The 21,118-nt window shown below is 41.3% G+C and overlaps 1 protein-coding gene across 1 annotated transcript in view; it reads right to left on the bottom strand.

Annotated features, from left to right (window-relative positions):
* Nucleotides 1–20,861, bottom strand: part of AIG1 (androgen induced 1) — a gene marked incomplete at both ends in the record, with an annotated part of 127,557 nt that extends 106,696 nt beyond the window's left edge. Inside the window, one exon of the mRNA XM_081997191.1 lies at nt 20,721–20,861. Coding sequence (XP_081853317.1) covers nt 20,721–20,861 — 141 coding nt within the window. The remainder of the gene's footprint in view (nt 1–20,720) is intronic.
* Nucleotides 20,862–21,118: the final 257 nt, after the last annotated feature.

Raw genomic sequence — 21,118 nt, 5'->3', positions numbered from 1 at the left:
ATAGGAACAACAAAAAAAACCCCTATCCGAATCGTGTCAACCATCTAAAACTGGAGATCATTCTGTGATTGCAAGGTCTGCAAAGACTAGGTAGGCTCAACTCACCCATTAGAATGAAGACAAGTTAATGTGTGCATGTTTAGGCATGTGACTGTTCCTGACACTCAGAAAGAACAAAGACAAGTAGCTGGTTATTTCACTGCCATTTGCTGTCTAAACAGATCAGGAAGTTCTTACATACACATTTACATACCAGTACTGCCTTTTAAAGCTGCTGTTTGATTTTTCAAACGTAATCACAGATTGATCTCTCGCCTCTCTGGTGACTGTTCAAAATCTGTTTCTATCTCCATAAAAACAAGAGACACTGAAACCAATAGTTTTGTCTTTTACATGTAATTTTACAGTCCACCGTTACCCAGTCATATACAGAATTCTTACTCTCATCCTGTGCCCAACTTTCAGTTCATATTAAATTGATGCTATGCATTCTTTGGTGAGGTCCTCAGTATGACATTTTTTCCCGGATCTTTCCAAGTCTTGGTGTCAGCAGCAAACTGACACCAATTCAGCTTTTAACCAAGATGCACAATGCTGATAAAAAATTGTCACTTAAGTATATGTAAGGCAAGTTGCATGTGAAATGCAGCACTAATGTTTTGCAGGTAGTCTTTCAAATGGCTAATGGCATATTATTAAAGGGCTTATCAACTGGGAGAGTGTTTATTTTCAGGACTTGAATTCCCATAGGTTGTCAATGGCATCTGTGTGCAATGTAGACACGACACTAAAAAACTACACTAGGATGATAATGTTTTATTTTCACTTTGTGGAGTCTTCTGTCAATTAAAATGTAAGGGGCAAGATATGGATGTAGTCACACAGTTTTTTTCTCTGTTGCTGGTAAAGGCTGAAATCAAAGCTTCAGTTTGTCTCGGGATAATGGAGTCTTTCTGTTTAACACCTTAGATGCGTACACTTCAAAAACTGGCTAGCCTTAAAAGGAGTCTACTATTCCTCACCATTGCTCCCTGAAACTAGAGAAAGAACTCTGAATCTTAATGCCTGTTCATGGTACCATAACCACATCTATTGTGGTCTGCAGAGATATATTCAGCTGGAAGAGAGAACAAGAACAAGGAGACTGTGGTAGAAGGGACTGTTGCTACCTCGCCCCTTACAATAAATCCTGCCTTAAATATCCTACACATACTCCAGTTCACAAACAAGATTCAGCCATTCTGATTATATGTCCTGTTATTTTTCCTCCTTTGTCCAGCCCTGTAGTACATTCTGTGTGGGATCTCACAAGCATGAAATGTTCTTTGAGCTTTCTACTCCACTAATGCTGGTGGCTGCCTAACTTTAACTGCAGCAAAGTTTTTGAAAAATCTCACTTTTTCTAACCATATGTGGCATGAAATGAAGATGCAAAGCCTATATGAAGGACTTTCAGGTAAGTCACACTGAAGGTCCATAACCAAGTCTTACATGCACTTTCAGGTAAAATGAGGTAGCTGTTGTGCTCGTTTGGTTTTTTTTGTCCTTGATGTACAGACCATTGATAAAGTATGTGGATGATAGCTTCACATCACATGTTAAGATGAGAAATATTCTCTAGTGCAGTTAAACAATATTGTATTACTGGTTTATTTGAAGAAACTGTGAAGAAAAGTTACAGCTAGTAAGTAGTACAGCAAAGTCTATATAATCTTTTAACATTTATGGCTTAGGACTTCAAAAGAAATTGAAAAGCATATTCATATTCAATATAAAATTCATAGCACAAGGTATAAAGCACTGGAAAATCATATTTTATTATACCTCATGACATCATCCAGTGAAGCAACAATAGCTAATCTTTTTGTCACATTTTATGGATAAACTGAAGCCAGAGAGTTTCCTAACTCTCCTGTGATGACATGTTAAAGCTCAGGACATTCTGGAATGAGAAGTCATTCAAAACTCCTGACTGAACAAGACTCACTAAGAAATCCTTTTGCCCTTGATAGAAGACAGTTGGCAGAAATTCTTCAAGATTTGAATACCTCCTTCCTTTATAGACATCTTTGAAAGGTCATACTTAAATATAGATGTACACACTTCTAAATAAACACCATTTGCATCTTCCTCTTGCTGATAAAGCTATGATAAGTCTATCAAGGAAAAAAATAATTTTCAGTTACAGACCCTGGCAACAAGTGGAAAAGTTGCCCTATAATTTAAGAGAGTGTTCTCCATGCTTCAGTTTGTCTATTTACCAGATTAAACATGTATTTCTAATTGGCATGTACTTCATGGAGGAAAGCCTTCATCCAGCCTTGGTCTAGTTTTCTATGCCTTGAACCTTCAATCTCATCTACAGCTACATACAAAGTGAAGAAAAGATGCTAGAAATATTGAGTGATAATGATGTGTGTTCTTTTTACTAGGATGTAAATGGCAACACAGGGTGGAAGCTAAAGGCCTTAAAACTGGATGAAGAATGCACAGAGATTCAAGAACTAACGAAGCTAAATCCTCATTTGGAAGAGAGTAGAACAACAATAAAACTAGCATAATTTTCAAAGTAAAATTGTCGGAAGCAAATTTGGACTACGATTAATCAAGAATACAAACACCTAAAATTCTTCTGCTGCCATGATTGTTTACTACTAATTAAGTAGATAATTTTTTCACACTCCATTTGCAACATCTTCTGTTTGAAGTGTTGTAAAGATGTTGTGTTTGTCCAACACAGAAAAAAGCACTTGTAAATATCCCTTTTTGATGGTTCTACACTTTGATCAATTCAGTTCCTTTTATGACTTCCAGAAAACTGGGTTTTAGAGGTTTATTCAACTTCCTGAGAACTGGCCATATGAAACATTTGATGACCACTAACTTTGACTCTTTACATTATTGTCCCCTGTCACAGTTGAGATGAGATAAAAATAAAGCTTTGGAAAAGTCAGATTAAGCATGAGTATCAATATTGCTTCCTTTTGTTGGTGTAGTTCTTTATAAAATACTTGGATGTACTCGGTGAACGGAAAAGGTCTGAAGCAGACCTGCCAGAAAATGAAGACTTCTCTCAAAGGCTGTCTGAAATGGAAGTAGGTCTGACTGCTCTAAGCTTAAAGCTCAAATCAGATAAATCACTTAGGATGTAGATTTGAAAATGATAAAAATTTGGAAGTCGTTGTCATATGATTACAGATTAAAATGGCAGCTACTCTCAAAATCAGGTGTATCTGGAAGCTATCTACTACATTTAACCGGCATTCTGCGGAAGCAGATACACAACCTTATCTGAGTGTAAAGAGCAAAGGTAGTCTTCCAGTGCTGGGTCCAGTGCAGGATGCACTAAGCAGTAGCGCAGAGTAAAACAGCTGACACCAAAACTGACTCTCTGGCTCCAGAAGTTTGTTGCTAGGGTTCACTCATGCCTTTTTGATATTCTTCTAACAGATGACTTTACATCTTCACACTTTCTCTTTAGACCAGTTTTCTTTAATTAAGTCAAAGACCTTTTTAGGCCACATTGCTGAAAGAGATACTAGGAAATTATTCAGAAAAGATCAATTTCATGCTCTGGGATGGGAATGTGAAAAATGTACTTATTATAAAACGTACTTGGAAAACATTCTTGTGAGAAAAAGCATAAGCCATAAACCCTTACCCTCCCCACAGAAAAGTATTAATTAATGAGATGACTGAAAACAGTAAACATAAAACATAAATCTAAAAATATAAAACCCAGAAGAGTTTGTGAATTAACTTGACACATGTTCCACTTCACCACACCAGCACAGTACTTTTTATGCCCCGTGTCCTCCATTCTTTTACATGTAATAGGGCTAGGGTTGGCACAGCTTTTTTCCCTGAAAGAGGGTAATGCTCTCCCCAGATATGAAAGCCAGACCTCCTCATGGCCTGCCCCGGCTCGGCAACCGCAGGCTGCGTTTACAAGCAGGGAGAGGAAGGCACGCGGCCTGATCCCGCTCTCCTGCACGAAGGCAGGCGTCCAGGAACCAAGTGTCAGGCTGCCCGCAGGCAGGACTTGGCTGCGAGGCCTCCCCGATCTGCCCACAACAGCCCCCTCTCCCCGGGGAGGAAGAGGGTGAGCTGCACACGACTGCCCCTCCGCCGGGTCGCGCCTGCGGGCCACCCCTCGAGCACCGCTGCCAACCAGCAGCAGCAGCAGCAACGGAACAAACATCAGTGGCACATAGGCTTGAGCTCTTACATAACCACAGGCTACAGAACAGGCTGATAAATGAGGACGCGCACAAAATTCAGGACCAGGAAGGCTGCCAGAACGTGCTCCTCTCCAGAGCACACACAGCCACCTGAGGCCAGCTCTCGAGATGGACCCTTCAGGCAGAGGGGCTCAGCTCAGGAAAACAGGGCCTTGATCCACAAGGATCTGGGACCAGCGAAATACTGACAATACCTCTTTGCAAGCTCCTTCGCTGCAACTCACTGATCCTTTACAAATTCTCAAACAAATATTGGAGAAAAAATTGTCCAGCGCAGTGAAGCGATAGTCCACGGACATGAAACGCATTCCTCATTTCTCTCCCCATTCAACTCCGCAGCTACATGAAGACAGTAGCACAGTAAACAAGCCTCCTCCTCCTCAACACACTTCAAGTCATTCTTCCCACACACAGCTGCCACTATCATGCATATTTCAAAGCCTCCATCTGGGCTTGACAACTGTACCTTCCTTTCTTCCAGCCAACAGAAATACACGTCCTACTCAAACAGGCATGGACAGTATCGCACTGTTTACTTCAGAAAAGAAGCTGTTCCACAAGTAGGTCATGTGGGTGGAAGACCCCATGCTAACCTACACGTTCACCGTGTAGGTTAAGAGCTACCGTACATTCATTTTTCCCTCTTTCCAGCCAGAAACTGTCTCCAGGATTTGTGGTACTTGTCGAGGCTGCTGAATGTCTGGTTCTTCTGGATAAACATCTACTGCTCACACAGGGATTAACTTCACAGTATATACCCAGCAGGTTCAATATTTCCCAGAAATTCTTCATTTATGCTGCATGTGCTACACAGTGCAGGTACATCTCATTCTGTCCAGAAATATGGCAGTAATTCCCATGGCTGCTGCAGACTTTGAGGACACCTGAACTCAGCATACACAGGAGCCAGATCTCCAGCCTGGGGCCTCCTCTTTTTCTCCTGAAGGTCAACTCTCCCTGAAGCAGCTCTCTCAATGCTCTCCCTGCTGCAGCAACCACCCACTCTCCACCCATGGCAGCAGCCTACGTTTTACCATTTAAATAGCTGTGTCTCTTCCGTTATCCCTCATCAGCAGCCTGGACTCAGCTCACCCTTCCTATACCATCAAATGCACCTTCCTACATCCACCACACAAACCAGCACCCTGCCTCTCCACATCTCTTGCTCTGCAGCAGCTGGGTAGGCACGGGTTGAGGACAGCAGCTGCTGCAACACTGGGAAGGGCTGAGGCCAAGACAGGATAGGGCTTTTATCTGGGAGAGCAGAAGAAGGTGGGGCCAAAACAAGAGCCAGCGCAGAGCCAGGTTGCTCCTGCTCCACCAAGGGCTAACACATGCTTTCATTCACACCTAATGGCAATGTCCACACACTTCCCATCTCTTTGCGGACAGCAGCAGCAGCAGTTGAGTCACCAGGTGAGACAGGGCAACCTGGAGGTGATGTTTGATTATCTGGACAGTGCTGAATAGCCAGTCTCAACTCCAGTCCAACCCCACCCTGCAAAAAACCCCAAAGGCTGAATAGGAATAATCTATGGGCAGCTTCTGTCCCACAAATCACCACCTGGACCCTCCTGAGATTAATGATGTTTTAACATATAGATTACACAACTAAGATAATTCCTTAAGGATTTTAATGACTGTATGTCCAGCCAAGTACAGTGTTTTGCATGCTAGGCTTGCATTTGGTTTAAATCATGCCTCTCTGCAGAGAGATGTTGTGAGGCCTGGTCAGCCAGTATTTCCTAAGTGCTTTGAAATCTCGTAATAAAAGGTGCAATGGCACTACAATGCAATTTTACTCTTAGATACTTGCTACCAGAATTTATTAATTTTGTCCTAAAGAGAAATCAGAAGATCTCCATCTACACGTGCATTGCTTCTTTCCTGGAGGATGGAGAATGAAGGACATGGTACAAAAATAAGTATGCATAAAGAGAATGGTCAAGATTGGCTATTTGGAATAGGCACTCTTCAGCTGTTTATACTGTTTACCTATGCCACCTATGCTTTCTTTTGGGAAGACCACCAAGGAGGAAAACCGCAAAGCAAACTCCAGTGGAAAGACACCTTCCGCCCAGAGCACTCGTTCATTTTAGGTCATATGGAAAGAGATGTGGCCTAGATCTTCTGCCACTCTGCACCCACTACCCGACTTCCCACTTCAACAGCATTTCCAATAAACTGAGATATGGCCTTAATCTTCCTTAAGCTGATCATACAGGTTTCAAATTTTTTCTTTTTTGTATTTGTCATAGTGCTTTGGAGGTCACCCAGGCATTTTATGCAGACTGCTGGTACACTTAATCATTTCAGTGGCTTCCTGCAGTAAATCAGGAGACATTATATTAATAAAAGATGGGGCTGTTCCAGGTCTGATTCATAATGCTGAATCTACCTGGCTTAAAAAGAGTCCTTTAAAAAGGTCAGTTTACTCTATGGAATTCTGAGTATCAAGAATATGTCTTCTCTCACACAAGATATATACACTTGAAGCCAGCACCTTGAAAGGTACAGAAGACACTGGAGTGATTCAGAACAAGGGCTCATGGCTGTCTGCACCCCAGCCTAGCCAAGGAGACCTCCTCTGAAAATACACCACTGCGATACACGCACGCCACACAATACACATCTCATCTAACAGGTTTACCTCCATCACTGCACTTTGTCTGGCAAACACTGTTTAGTCACATTCATTGAGCACAAGACACAAGATAGGCAAAATACCAGGTCTAAGAGAGAAAGACTGGGCAAAAGTAGACTTTGCTTGTACCATATTATTATTATTATTATTATTATTATTATTATTATTATTTGGTTACTTCGTCAAAATACTTATTAATCCCTGCAATCAGGATGTACCTACTTTAAAAAGAAAACACACACACACAAAAAGACATTGAACAGCTGTTTTCTGGATTTGACTTACCACATCCCCTCCTGACTTCAACTTTTATATTTCAAATCCAAGTTTGCTTTCACTATCTCACACAGCATAGGACATTCCTATGAAATAAAGGCAACCTTTATGAATAAGTTGCAACATTCAGGATTATGTTGCTCTCGTGACATTGGTCTTGCCCTTGCTAAAGGAAAATAAAACAAGTTTTCAATGAATACAGCTGGCAAAATATTTCTGAATAAGACTTTCTCACTGCAAAGGCCGATTCCTTTGTAATGCAGTTTGTCCAAGTATCTTAACAAAGACAATCAAGTGTTTTGTTTTCACTTGGTGAGTCCAACTACACTGAAACCATGAATTTGGAATACTTTTTCTAAACCTCCATTCCCTCCCCCCAAGAAATTGTGAAATTGACTTTTTCTTCCCATCTGGAACAAATTCATAATTTCTAAATCTACAATCATATCAGAAAAAAAAACCAACCTTCAATATTTGAGAGTCTTATCTTGCAAGGTGCCGAAAACTCTTATATTTCTAACTCGCATGTAGTACAGCGTGGATGATGAGTATCACCCAGAACTGGAAGCCTGGCCTCAGTTCCTGTGAAAACTAAGCAGAACGAATGTGGGTAACACAGAGAGAATACCTTCCCATTTGCTGCCAGAAGTAATGCCCAAATAATTCTGTAGATCAAGACCCTTGCAAGATCCACAGACCTTTTGTGACATTTTATCACGAGGCGGTTGTCAGCACTGGTTACAACCACATGCCACACAGATTGAACCCCGTGCTAGGGCCAGACTCCCTGCAAAAAGTGGCATCAAGACCAAAGTGCTCCCATCAAAACTCCGCACCCAGCCTGCAGCCCACCACTCTGCTGGGTGCAGGAAGGCTAACCAGGCAGGCTACAGACCCTAGGTGGGTCGTATGTTGAGCGCTTCTTGTTCCAGCCATCACTTGACTATTTGTCAGACATATCTTAAAAGACATTATTGAATCTAAACCATCTAGTCCAGTCAGAATTTTATTTGTATTGACTTACATTTTAGTGACCGGATTTTACACTTTGATTTTTATACGAGCCCACCGGGCAGGTGTTCAGCCTTGCTACTGGTTGGACGTGGGGGCACAGAGCCATGGTAGGCTGGTCTCTATCAGGCTACCGTATTTGGCAACCCCTAACAAGAATAAATCCCCTTCTTCCATGTAGGTTTGAGTAGGAAGTTACCAGTGTGAAATGCAGATTTCTCTCTTCCCCTCCTTCTAAATTGCAACAGGTGTGTCTGCATGCACTCCCAATCCACTCATACAAACACGGAATAAGTACTTGTATATGTTCACATGAAAAAAAGTAAAGCTTCTTCTATTAACCACAGTAATAGCTGACAAGCTAAGCAATGTTTAAAAAAAGTTTTGTTTATGTCACTGAATACAGCAGATTTCAAACCTCACAATGACTATTATAAGTTTTCTTATTAGGAAATATACAATCCAATTTAAATTATTTCAGCAGCTCATGTAAAATATATAAATTAAAAGAAGAAAAGATGAAAAATATCTGAATACTGACTGCTAAATCCACACATTATCTTGATTTTTCAACTTAAACATCAATTTCTATCAAGGACCTGTTTCTGAACTGGAACATTAATCATGAAAAATTGAATAGCAGACTACCAAAAAGTTACAAGATTTTAACACCATAATAAACATTAGGATCTTGATCCATCATGCTTAACATTTATGGGAGTTTCTTCCTGTAACCAGGATGCTTAAAAACTTCTCCAAAAAGAGAAGGCAAAGCTAAGAGTCTTGTGTAACAACATCATGTCAAAAGTGGTTTCTTTAAAGCTATCACCACACCAAAATCAAGCTTTTCTGATGGAAGATGACTGATTCTTCATTGTTTTGGGTCTACATCAGATGCTTTAAAAAGACAAGAGAATGTCACTGAGTAGGTCAGGTGTCGGGGAAGGACAAGGGTGAGGATGCAGAAGACAACATAAGACAGCGAATGCACTAGGAGAAAAGACAGGATGTGTGAATGGTGGGAAAAGAGTGTAAGGAGTATTGTGGGGATAAGAAAAGCAGCATTAGACAGGAAAACAGGTTTTTGGAAGAGGACTGGGTGTGCAAATGGAACTGGGATACAGAACTGAAAGATCAAGGAGACTGTGCTAGGCAAGAAGAGATTAGAAGGAATGGGGAAAGGGATGTTGCACAGCTGGGTTCCTATACGGAAAAAAGGGCAGAAAATATAGCGATAGGTAATAGCAACCTGTAACTGAGGAGCCTGACTGGGTGATAAGGGTCATGAATGCATGAGGGCAAATGGGAGCCAGCAGTGGATGAACAGAATCATTCCTTGCTCACCCTCAAAGACATTCATGTTTTGCGTCTATGTTGTAGGTTGAATTTTAAAGTCCGGAAGTTCAGATCCCACTGGCTCAAATCTCCAAAGTAACAAAGATCCCTCCACCCTTTTCTAAAACACATCCCCATAAAATAGATCTCATAATTTTAACCCAGCCTTATAATTAATGGGGAACAAACCTGCTTTGAATTAATTTGGCAGCATCATTTTAGTAGTTTCTGCACCAAACCATGACAAAAAGAAAATAAAATGTAGCCTCAAATGCCATATGACTTAAGAGCATAAAATATAATCTCTGGAAATTCAGAGGTGTTTAGCTTCTGAAATTATACTGGCATTGAGTCAAGGAGATTAGAATACTAATATTCTATAATCATATGTTAGAATTAGAAATGACCATTAGCTTCTTAATAAATACAGGAATATTCCTTTCTAGTCACTGTAGGTCATGAGACAGCTGACCTGAAAGCTGTCTGCTCTCTCTTGTTAGCTAGGGTTCTTTGACACTCAAAAACTTAACAGCATCTGGTACCTCAAACCACTGTAATCTTCTATCCATGGCTCATTAACTGGTCACCCAAACTGACTTCAGTAGTAGCAGGCCAGTTTACTCTTAGATGTGCATAGCATATGGAGAGACTATATAAAAGAGTAGCTTTTATAAAGTTTGATTTTCTCAAATTATGTGCAGCATAAGTAAGCAACTATTATGTCAAACACATACACAAAGATGCATATCCATCTCCAAACCCTCCAAATCCCTTTCAGCCTCCACAGTAAAGGTTTCCTTCGCGACTGACGCATTCTTAGGACGCACTTCCTGGGACCTACAGGAATGCAGATAATTGTGTCTAATGCACATGCAAACTCAGTTCTTGGAACGCAGCTATAACAAGTAAACTCAGGTCAAGAAAGTTTTCACAGCATGGCGGCCAGTCACAAGTGGTGTTCACCTGGACTCAGTTCTGGGGCCGGTCTTGTTCAATATCTTTTATCGATGATCTGGATGAGGGGATCGAGTGCTCCCTCAGTAAGTTTGCAGATGACACCAAGTTGGGTGGGAATGTTGTTCTGCTGGAGGGTAGGAGGGCTCTGCAGAGGAATCTGGACAGGCTGGATCGATGGGCTAAGGTCAACTGTATGAGGTTTAATAAGGCCAAGTGCCGGGTCCTGCACTTGGGTCACAACAACCCCATGCAACGCTACAGGCTTGGGGAGGAGTGGCTGGAGAGCAGCCCGGCGGAAAGGGACCTGGGGGTGCTGGTTGACAGCCGGCTGAATATGAGCCAGCAGTGTGCTCAGGTGGCCAAGAAGGCCAACAGCATCCTGGCCTGTATCAGGAATAGTGTGGCCAGCAGGAGTAGGGAAGTGATGGTGCCTCCGTACTCGGCACTGGTGAGGCTGCACCTCGAATACTGTGTTCAGTTTTAGGCCCCTCACTACACGATGGATGCTGAGGTGCTCGACTGTGTCCAAAGAAGGGCCACAAAGCTGGTGAGGGGTCTGGAGCACAAGTCTTATGGGGAGCGGCTGAGGGAACTGAGGTTGTTCAGTCCGGAGAAGAGGAGGCTGAGGGGAGACCTTATCGCCCTCTACAACTACCTGAAAAGGGGTTGTGGTGAGGTGGGTGTTGGTCTCTTCTCCCAACTAACTAGTGATAGGACAAGAGGAAATGGTCTCAAGTTGCACCAGGGGAGGTTTAGACTGGATACTAGGAAAAATTTCTTCACCGAGAGGGTGGTCAAGCATTGGAACAGGCTGCCCAGGGAGGTGGTGGAGTCACCATCTCTGGAAGTGTTCAAAAAATGTGTGCATGTGGCACTTCAGGACATGGTTTAGGGGGCATGGTGGCGCTGGATTAATGGTTGGACTTGATGATCTTGAAGGTCCTTTCCAACCTAGTGATTCTGTGATTCTGTGAGTTTCAACTTGTTTGTGAACAGCAAATGGGGACCTCTGCATCTGTCAGTGCATATGGCTTCAAAAGCCAGAGTTTTGCAAGCACCCTCCACTGAGCCAAAGCATGCTAAGCCAAATAAGTTATGCAGGGAAGCGGTGCCGTGCCACCAGTGTGTGTGGGGAGATTGTATGGCAGTGTGGGAGGAAGAAATGGAGGCAAGGACAAGGAAGGGGAGGAAGCCTGAGGGAGCTAAGACATACCGTTTTAGCTAAGAAACACCAGCCACTTTACATCTCCACCCCTTGTTTTCCCCAACTTCGTCCTCATACCCAGCAGTCAAATATCTGAATCACACCACCAGGCTGATCAGTGTGGTGCACTTTCTTGCCTACTCACTCCAGGTGCAAAGTGCTGTCAGCTATCAGATCCTCCTTTTTTGTCCCACCTTCTCTACTTGCATCCTTCCCAGAGCTGAGCCTGCGCAAGCATTGGTCAGAAACATCTTGCGTCTTCTCTAGGGTCAAGGATCCTCTTGCAGTGCTGCAGGATCACACAGAGATGCTAGCCTGAACATTAGCTGCATGAAATGCTTCCACCAATTCAGCCACAAGCCTGATAAGCATCCCTGCTTAACATCCCTTTTACATTCATGCATTTTATCAATTTATACAGCAGCATTTAAAGTCAGCAGTTTCTTTTTCTTCCTTTCACATCTGACCAAGTACATTTAGGAACATATGCCACCTGTGCTCTGCATGTGGAACTCCCACTCCTACTGAATTCTAATAATACTAGCAATAATAATAAATAACAATTTGTTACTTATGTGCTGCCAGGACCAGAAGGCTTCAAGACACCTGATAAAATATATGTCGAGGGGGGGAGTAAATTTACCCTCAGGTACACAAAGAACTAGGCTTAAAAAACATATACAAATACAGGCAGCACTGCCCCAAACCAAAAATGAGCCAATCAGTTCCTAACAGAGGAAAATTTAAATTCTCTGCTAAGTCCCTGCACAACCAACTCAGTCTGAAGTGTCTAGCAGCATTTGTAGAGGTAAGCTTCAGTCCTCTTAAATTGTTTCACTTAAAATAATTCACTGTAAAAACCCACCACCTCTTGTGCTTTGCTTTACAAGTTAGCAAGGAATTAGCAAAGGATGTGACATTTTGCTTTTCTGCACATTCTACTCTAGTTTGTCTTTACCAGGACACCTCATATCCAGCTAGTGAAAATCCAGCAGTACTAGCTTGGTTTTAAGCTATACTGTAGAGAGTCCTCACGCACTTTGAAACAACTAACCTGACAGACAACTGCAACAAAAATACCTGAGCCATGTCAGTAGCACACAGATTTAAGTCAAATTATATAATCGCATCCTTTGGCAAGTATTTGTTTGGAAATCCTACTGTAAACAGTATGCTTGCATACTGTAAACAGGATGTTTGCAAGGGCAGTGGCAAGACATCCAGGGAATGCAACTAGAGGCATTCAAAATTGCTTTCAGACTCTCGAGGGAAAATTGCGTGGACTTACCTACGTTGCCACAATGAGCCTTCATACAAATGAAAACCAGGTACAGATTTTCTCCTAGCATTTCACATGAGCTTAACCTGTTTCCAACCAAGAGAATCTCTAAATTTTGCAGTATACTGCAAAAACACCCCAACAAGCAACACCTAACTATATGCCAAGAGAGTGTAAAATATCCTGAGGTAACTGGCAAAATGATGATGAAAATCCTCTAAATGCTTAATCACAGTTCTAATTGGGAGAGGGACTTGTTTTTAAGTCTTACCAAAACACGTTTATAAATTTTACTTTACTTCAGTTTCTTCCTCTCTGAAAAGGCTGGAAGTTTTACTTCAGCTTCCACTCGATTTTGTTTTTTCTTCAGACTTCAGTTAACTTTTCCATCCACTAAAGTGAAACACAGCTTTTTTGGTGGCAGCAACCTTAACTACGTAGAGTTTAAAAAATCTTGCATCATATGGAGTAAAAGTAATAGAACAAAGGGTGTAAGGCTTTGAAGACTAATAACAAATTCAGAGCTTTGGAAAATATGGTATGGGGAAAATGTAGTTATTCAAATAAATGCAGGTAAATAAGGCAAAATTTGCAAAAGCTTTCATTAGAAGGAAGAAAGCTTTTCATAGTCACCCATTCAAAGAGCAAACAAGGAGTCTGTGCGTTACTTTAGTCTTCAAAATAAGCCAAGACATTGTCAATTTTGTTTCTACCTCATACACCATTTATATACCTGGACATGCAAGGTGAGAAGACCAGGCCTCAGATTCAGGTACTTAAAAGAAAAAAATGTACATTGAGAGGAATTTTATGTTCTTCATGTGTGTATCGTGATCAGTAACATCACTTCTGTTTCAAATATAGAAATGTCCAATGTGAACCTACTACACACCAATATTTGTTTCACTCTTGAATTCTGCAGGAAGCATACAAACATGTCACTGGTGTTAATCTTTTTAACATTTACTGACTGGAGTTGCATTAGCAATTAAAACTCCAAATGACAAGGAATTCTCCACCCATGCTGAGCTCCTCCCAACATCAGAGTCTATATTAAATTAGTGCAATTAGAAAAATGTTTTCTAAATACCACATTAGGATAGGCAGGCACTGCCAACTCCAATTATTAAAGATGGAAAGTTGCAGTACAGAAAAGACTGCATGTAATGGAAGGAATCTGAAATATTTTTCTTTTATTGTTTTGTTCAGGTAAATACACACTTGGCATAATCCCTTGTAATCAATCTACATTATATCATGTTTAATACACCGCAGAATTGCCTATTTTCTCAACTCTTTTTTATCACATTTTATTGTGCTTATACTTTCTTCAATTCTGCAAACTTACTTCTGTCGAATGTCAGGGGTTTGCGATTTCAAAAAGTTTTTTGTTCTATTTGTAGGTTTAAACAACTTCACGTTTTGTTGTATGGTGGCATACTGGCACATCTGAATTTTCCATCATACCGATAACAAAAGATTTTTATCATGCGTTTCCCCATTTTCAGATAGAGTGATAAAGGTTCTATTTTTTTTTCAGCCTAAGGACAAAACAAGTAACTACCCACATGGACTTCTACCCTACAAGTCTTTATACGTGCTCAGGTTGATGTAACTACAAAGATTCAAGTGGAATTTGATTTTTATTAAAAATGTTTTTAAATTTAAAACACTATGTTTCCAATTTTCTATATATAGTTAAGAATATTATTTGATAGGTTATATAGCTCTTTCTACAACTTAAGAAGGTTAATGTCTCAAAATTTACTTCCTGCATAAGTTTAAATTTACTTCCCGTATAAACTTATATGGCCTCATTAAGATAACACAAATATACTTATAATGTCAAAAATACAGCGATTAAATATTTTGTTACATACTTATATTCACAACAAATTAGGACAGCTCAGAATCCCAACTTTGACTGCAGCAGAGAACACTAGATGTGTTGTCCTCGTTTAAACTAATGGTTTAAAATATATAACAATTTTGCCATATAAGACTATCTATCTGAGTTATCCTTACCACTATAATAAAATTGTAAAGAAAATAGTTCAACTGTAATGCAACATAAATTGGGATTTTTTTCAAAGGGGAACAGAAAGAGTATTAAAGAAGCTTCTTGAAGTTGTCATTATTTGAAACTTTTCTGGCAAAACTCTACAGTCTTTACACTGGTTTAAAACACAGCACTGTTACCTATCACTTACATACTTCAAGTTATAAAATAATATTGCTGACATTAGTTCGATCTATCATCATAGTAAGTGATCCTAATTTGTCCTCTCTTCCACTCTCCTCCTTTCCCCTGCCAACCCTACTGCCAACACAAATATTTCAAGACAGCCATAACTTTCCTAAGAATTCCCAAATTAAATGTTCGATGTATTTAAGTCCAATTGTAAAATAAAGACATGCTAATGTGACGTGAAAATAGAACTCTTCAATGTAGTGTTCAAATTCCACTCAAGTTTGTAATAGTACTACCAAAAGCAAATGGAAAACATGGGTCTATGAATAAGAAACAGTGATACTGTTACATTTTTATTACTGCACTGACAGCGCTATACATAACTGCTTCTCTGACATGTTTACAGCCTGAGAGGGAAAATAAAGCTCTAAAACACACACTTATTAAAAGGCTCCCTTACGTATATCGTTGCCTTTTCTCTCAAATACATTAAGCACCATTAAGAAACCTCACCTTGTTATTCTTCTAAAAGCAATCCCTTTCTTTCTCTGTAAACTGATGAACACTCCTTTGACTGTAAGCACACTAAGATATTTAGACATGGTGATGAATTACCTCTGGGAGTAATACATAATAATATTTTACACTTCTATAACTTTTCACCCAAAACCCATAAAATGCTTGACAAAGGTGAGTGAATATCAGGGTAACTTTATAGATGATGGAAGAGAAAAGCAGAAGGTGAAATTCATTTTGCTAAAGGAAATACTGGAAAAGAGTCATAGTTATAGTCCACAGAGTATGGAACGTGTTTTCACTTTTTTCCTCTGTGTTGTGTAAGTTTAACGCACATGGTTAGCAGTGAAACTTGTTCAACTTCAGTTACCACACCAATGGCACAGTTTATTATTCCTTAATTCTGAATCTTCTGGCCTCTGACATTTTCCGGTCATTTTATTTCCTATCAGCACGACTAAATCCAAATTGGGCACAAATCACCTGTAATTTTTGGCCATGCTTTGTTAAGCTGCTGTCTTTTTTTGTTGTCTAGTAAATGTATCTCATCTAATTTAATAACTAATTAAATACACTAAGTAAGTAAATGACAAATCCATCAACTCTAGTTTCTAGTCCTATTGTTAACATGCCCCTCTGAAATTTTCAAAAGGCAAGAAATATAGTAAGTTCTGAGGACTTATTTAAACTTAATCAAACTAAATCTAAAAGCATTTTCTGCAAAGCAAATAAAACATGTACTAGCAAAAAATGCTCGGGGAACAGAGTTTATACCTGTTTTTTGTAGAACTCAATCTGCCACACAACATATAGAAGTTCATACACAGACATCCTTCTATTTCTTTCAAAGGAATAATAAAAGTGTAATGCCAGACAGATTTATATATGAGCAAAATCAATTCCTCTCTAGCTTTGGCTGCCCTGAATCAAGCCATGTGAATACCCACATTAACATTATGTTATTCAAAATCGGACTACCAATCATAATCATAAAACATAACACTTGAGACTGCTTCCAAAAATCTAGCCTTGATTTCTGTCTCTATAACTACCCTGCTCAGTCTACCAGAGAAACCTTAAGATTTTAAAAAAACAACAGTATTTTCTTAATGCATGCATATGTGTGTGCAATAGTATCCTGGTTTACTCTAGCTTGTTTGAGGAATAAGGTTTTCACAGAAATTGCACAATGAAAATTAGAAACTATTTACATACTTATTTTAACTCTAAGCTACTTTTCTGCTAATTATCACACACCCCCAAACACAAAAAGTAGAACTGGTCTTCTTTCAGCAACCACAGGCTCCACTTTATTCCAGAATACAAATTCTATTTATTTTTGCCTCCTCTCATAACAACAGTAAGAGAGCCAAGAGAAACTGAAGAACAAAACTTAACCCCTGCAACAGCAAGGATCCTGCTGTTTTAGACAAGTTGGTGCAAAAGATCCCTCAACAAATGTGTATTTACAGAGATAGGTGTATGGTTGCAGTGTATGCAGGATGACCCAGTTATCTTTAATTCAAATACTATTATCTTTAATTCAGCTACCTTAAGTACTTAGAGGACTGAACAAACAGTGATACAAGTAGGCGAATTTCTGAGAGACTTACACACAAACGTGTTGCAAAGAACCATTTTATACTGGCATCATTTTCACCCTAACTTAACTTTCAGCTATGAGGCTCAACAATGAATTTATGCGTTGTGGTGCAGGACAGTGCAGCAGTCCACTACCAAACCACAAAATGGTGATTGTGATCTAACAAAGGCAGCTATACAAGAAATTTTAGGCACATCTCTTGAAATATCTTTGCTGCTTTCACTCTGGGGCTTGGTTTGTAGTGTGAGGCTAAATAAAAGCAACATGTTGCAGTTTTGAACTAGCCTGAATGTTCAGTTCAATAATCTGATCTGCCAGGCCCACCAACTGATCTTGGCAGCAACTATTTACCTCTTTGTACCTCAGTTTCCCATTGTGTAAGCGACAAAAAGGATACTGCTCTCTTTTCTGAAGTTTTTTGGAATCCATACGTACTATGCAGTTATCTTTACCATCTTTTGAATAAGTAGGATAAGTATCTACCGCCTCTAGATACCAGGGAAAAAGTCTGAAGTGGAGAAATGATTGTTAGTAGCAACAGTGAGGAGCATCACCGGTATAATGGCAAAACATACTGCCAGTACATTGCTTCATAAACCAGAAAAATATTTCACTGACATGGGTGTTCTAGGAAATGTTGCCACCACAGTCACAACTGCAAAAAACCCGAGTCAATCACCAGAATTACAGCAGTTAAAAGAAGTAATCAGTTGCACTTATTTTCTTTCTTAATTTAAGGACAGGAGAGATTAAGCATCAATGTTGCCATCCAAGAAAATCTTACTTCAGTATGAGCATCCAAAATACTACAGATGGACAGCAACATTACAGTCTTTAGCTTTGTATTTAACAACTTCCTCTTAATGCTCATCTTCTGTTCACAGTGTGAGGCCTGTAAGTCTACTGTTCAGATTAATGCATACATTTAGAATGCTCTACTGTGCCTTATGTTTTAGAGTCCAAACTACTAGCTTTCCATAATTCAATTCAAAATTATATTACCTGCAGATAAATGTAAATCATTTCACACAGCACCTCTGCAAAGCCAGCTACCTAAATCTCCAAGACATTTATTGATAGTGAGACTGGAAAGGAATGTCCTTTTACAAATGGACAGATGAAAAAAAAATCCAAATTACTTTTCCGATTCAAGCCGTAAATTCACTTTTCTCAAAAACTGGTAGCATTTTTTGAAAACAGAAAGAACTTCTACGTGCTTCTGTAATGTCAAAGATGAAGTCTCTGCTTGTGAAGGTACAATCTGTAGCAAGAACACAAGTCTGCCAAGACTCTGGCATTGATAATATTTCGTCTAGACAGCCTTTGAATGTGACTGACACAGGAACACTGCACATGGTTGAGAAAACTGAAACTTATAGAAGAGCTTTTCAAGACTTAGTCAACATACAGTATTTTGGAAATGTGCCTAGCATCCTCCAACCATGCCTCTTGGTGTCCTCTTCAGGAATCTAATAGGTTATGCTTTTTCAAGTCTCCTAGTTGCCCGAGGAGACAGGAAGATAGATTTGCTTAGATAAGATGCTACCAGGGCCATTTGGACATAAGTAAATATTGTCAACAAGCGGAGAGGTTTATGTGCTGGCTAGTCACTGAGAAAGGCATTCAAGTTGATGAATTGTGTGTTATTTCGAAGGATTGAAGACTGTAAGGAGTTGCTAACCTTTTCTCATCTATTGGACTTCACTATGAGAAACACATGACAATTACTAACTAAAGGACAGAAATGACTAGCTGCAGTTGGTAACAGTTCTACACATTTTAGAAAGCACTACATATTTACCTTGACCTTTTGGGCCATGACAGAAGTAGCTTGAACTATGTGCATGCTTTGATGGGAAAGTCCACATGAACTTGCCACAGACAGCAGGCTGTAATTTTTAGGAAATGATGAATATCATGTACTGTCAAATGCTATTTTCACTCTGTGACAGCCTTAGTTCACTTAATCCTCAAGCAACTGTCAGGACTAGGAGAACAGAGAAAAAGGTGAAGGACACTCAAAGACAGCATCATCGGCTTTTGGCTTTAGTTGGTTCACTTCCAATTCAACTGCCACTAAAGTCAACAGCTGCCCCCTAACTTACTGGGACTTGACAATAACTTCTATCAATTAACATTACTGACAGTAATGTTCAGCAGCCCAAAAGGGAAAAAAAATTAGATTCTAGTTTGCCTTCCAGAAAAACATCAGGCCTTAAGATGCCCATTTACAATCACAGTAAAAGCACTAGTTGTGGCTCTGGATACTCAAGAGATCCAGCAAATTTTTGTCACACAAAAATTATCCTGGCTAAATGCAAAATATGGTAGGTACTGCTTCTCTCCAAATGAAATATGGGCCTCAGTGAACCTTAGCATAATCCTGATACAGAAGTTTGCACACTTCACATACAGGGTTAATAGAGTTCGAGTTTGGTCTCCATACTCACAAACTCAACCTACTGACTGGATATGAAATGCACAGGCAACAGTAGTAATACTTGTGAATCTACAAAGAGGTTCTGAGGGAGGTTTTATCACTGGGAAGCACTGAAATACTTGTATTTTGGGAGTTTTCTGTAACTCAGTAGGAACTGCAAAATTTATCACCTATTTACACTGTGGATTCAAAGAAAAAAGAACTGTTTTGACCTAGGTACTAGGTGTAAGTTGGCTATCATATTTCTGAACTAGAAACCAAGTTTGTCCTCCCATCTCCCCTCTTCCACCCGCCCCCTCTCCTCCCACCTGCACTAGGGGAACACTGTTGTGGAGGCAGCAAGGCTAGGAAGCTCAAGGCAAAAATAGCCCCTGGCCAGCACCTGGTGTTCTCCAGCAAGCCAGCACACTCGTGACTGTTCCAGACCTGGACCCTTGTGAATAAAAGGGAAATGAAACATCTTTTGTTTCGTAGGCTCGTTTATGGATTTGCAACCAAAACTAACTGGAATCGACAAGTTGTGTTGCCCAGCATTTTTGTGTCACTCTCAGACTTGCACCTGTCGGGGATGGATTCCTCGGACGGGCCAAAGGGAGCGAGACATGTTTTCTATTTTGACAGCACACGGGAGCCAAATGCTGGGACCAGCAGGTCCTGGTGTTTACTGTCAGCCATTAGAGAAGGCGAAACACAGCAGTAGCAGCACTGCGATGACAGGGCGTCAGGCGCACCTGCCCCACGGCCGTTTATACGCAGCGGCCCCTCGGCTTTGTCCGTGTCCTTCTCCGTTCAAACCACCCGGGCTCCGCTGCCGCGGTGTCCGGCTGGTTCCTCTCACGGCCGGCCCTGGAGTCACAACATGTCGCCGTCCCCGCTTTAAGGTCACCTCATGGCGCTGCCATCGAGCTGGGCCGCCGCCCCCGGGGGCCGCGCTGCGCCCGGCCCGCGCCCGCGCGGGACCGCGGCCGTTCCACGGGCAGCCTGAGGGAGGGGGCAGGGCCACGGGCGGCGGGGGGCACTTACCAGGTCTATGAAGGTCAGAAATTTCCAGCTGCCTCCATAGGTCTGATGCGCGGGCATGTCAATGGCCTTGTAATTGCACAGGATGGAGCAATAGGACAGGAGGATGGCGGCGCGCAGCACCTGGCAGGGCACCAGCGCCATGTTGCACGCTGCGCCGGGGCGGCCTCGGCGGCGGCAGCGGCGGGCTGCGAGCCAGCTCGGGGTGCACTTCCGTGTGTGTGCGTGTGTGTGCGCCCGCGTTTGTGCGCGCCCATGCGGGCGGGACTCCGAGCGCCCCCGCACCGCCTTCGGCCCCGGCCGGGGCGGAGCGGAGCGGCAGCGGGTGGCAGCGGCGCGGGGCAGGCGGGGTAGGCGGGGTGGTTGGTGGCGGCGGGGTGGTTGGTGCCGGCGGTGCCGGC

Source organism: Phaethon aethereus, assembly GCF_964289735.1.
Source record: "Phaethon aethereus genome assembly, chromosome: 3".
Classification (NCBI taxonomy): domain Eukaryota; kingdom Metazoa; phylum Chordata; class Aves; order Phaethontiformes; family Phaethontidae; genus Phaethon; species Phaethon aethereus.
Note: the sequence above shows the minus strand (reverse complement) of the source record. Positions and strands in the feature narration are given on the sequence as shown.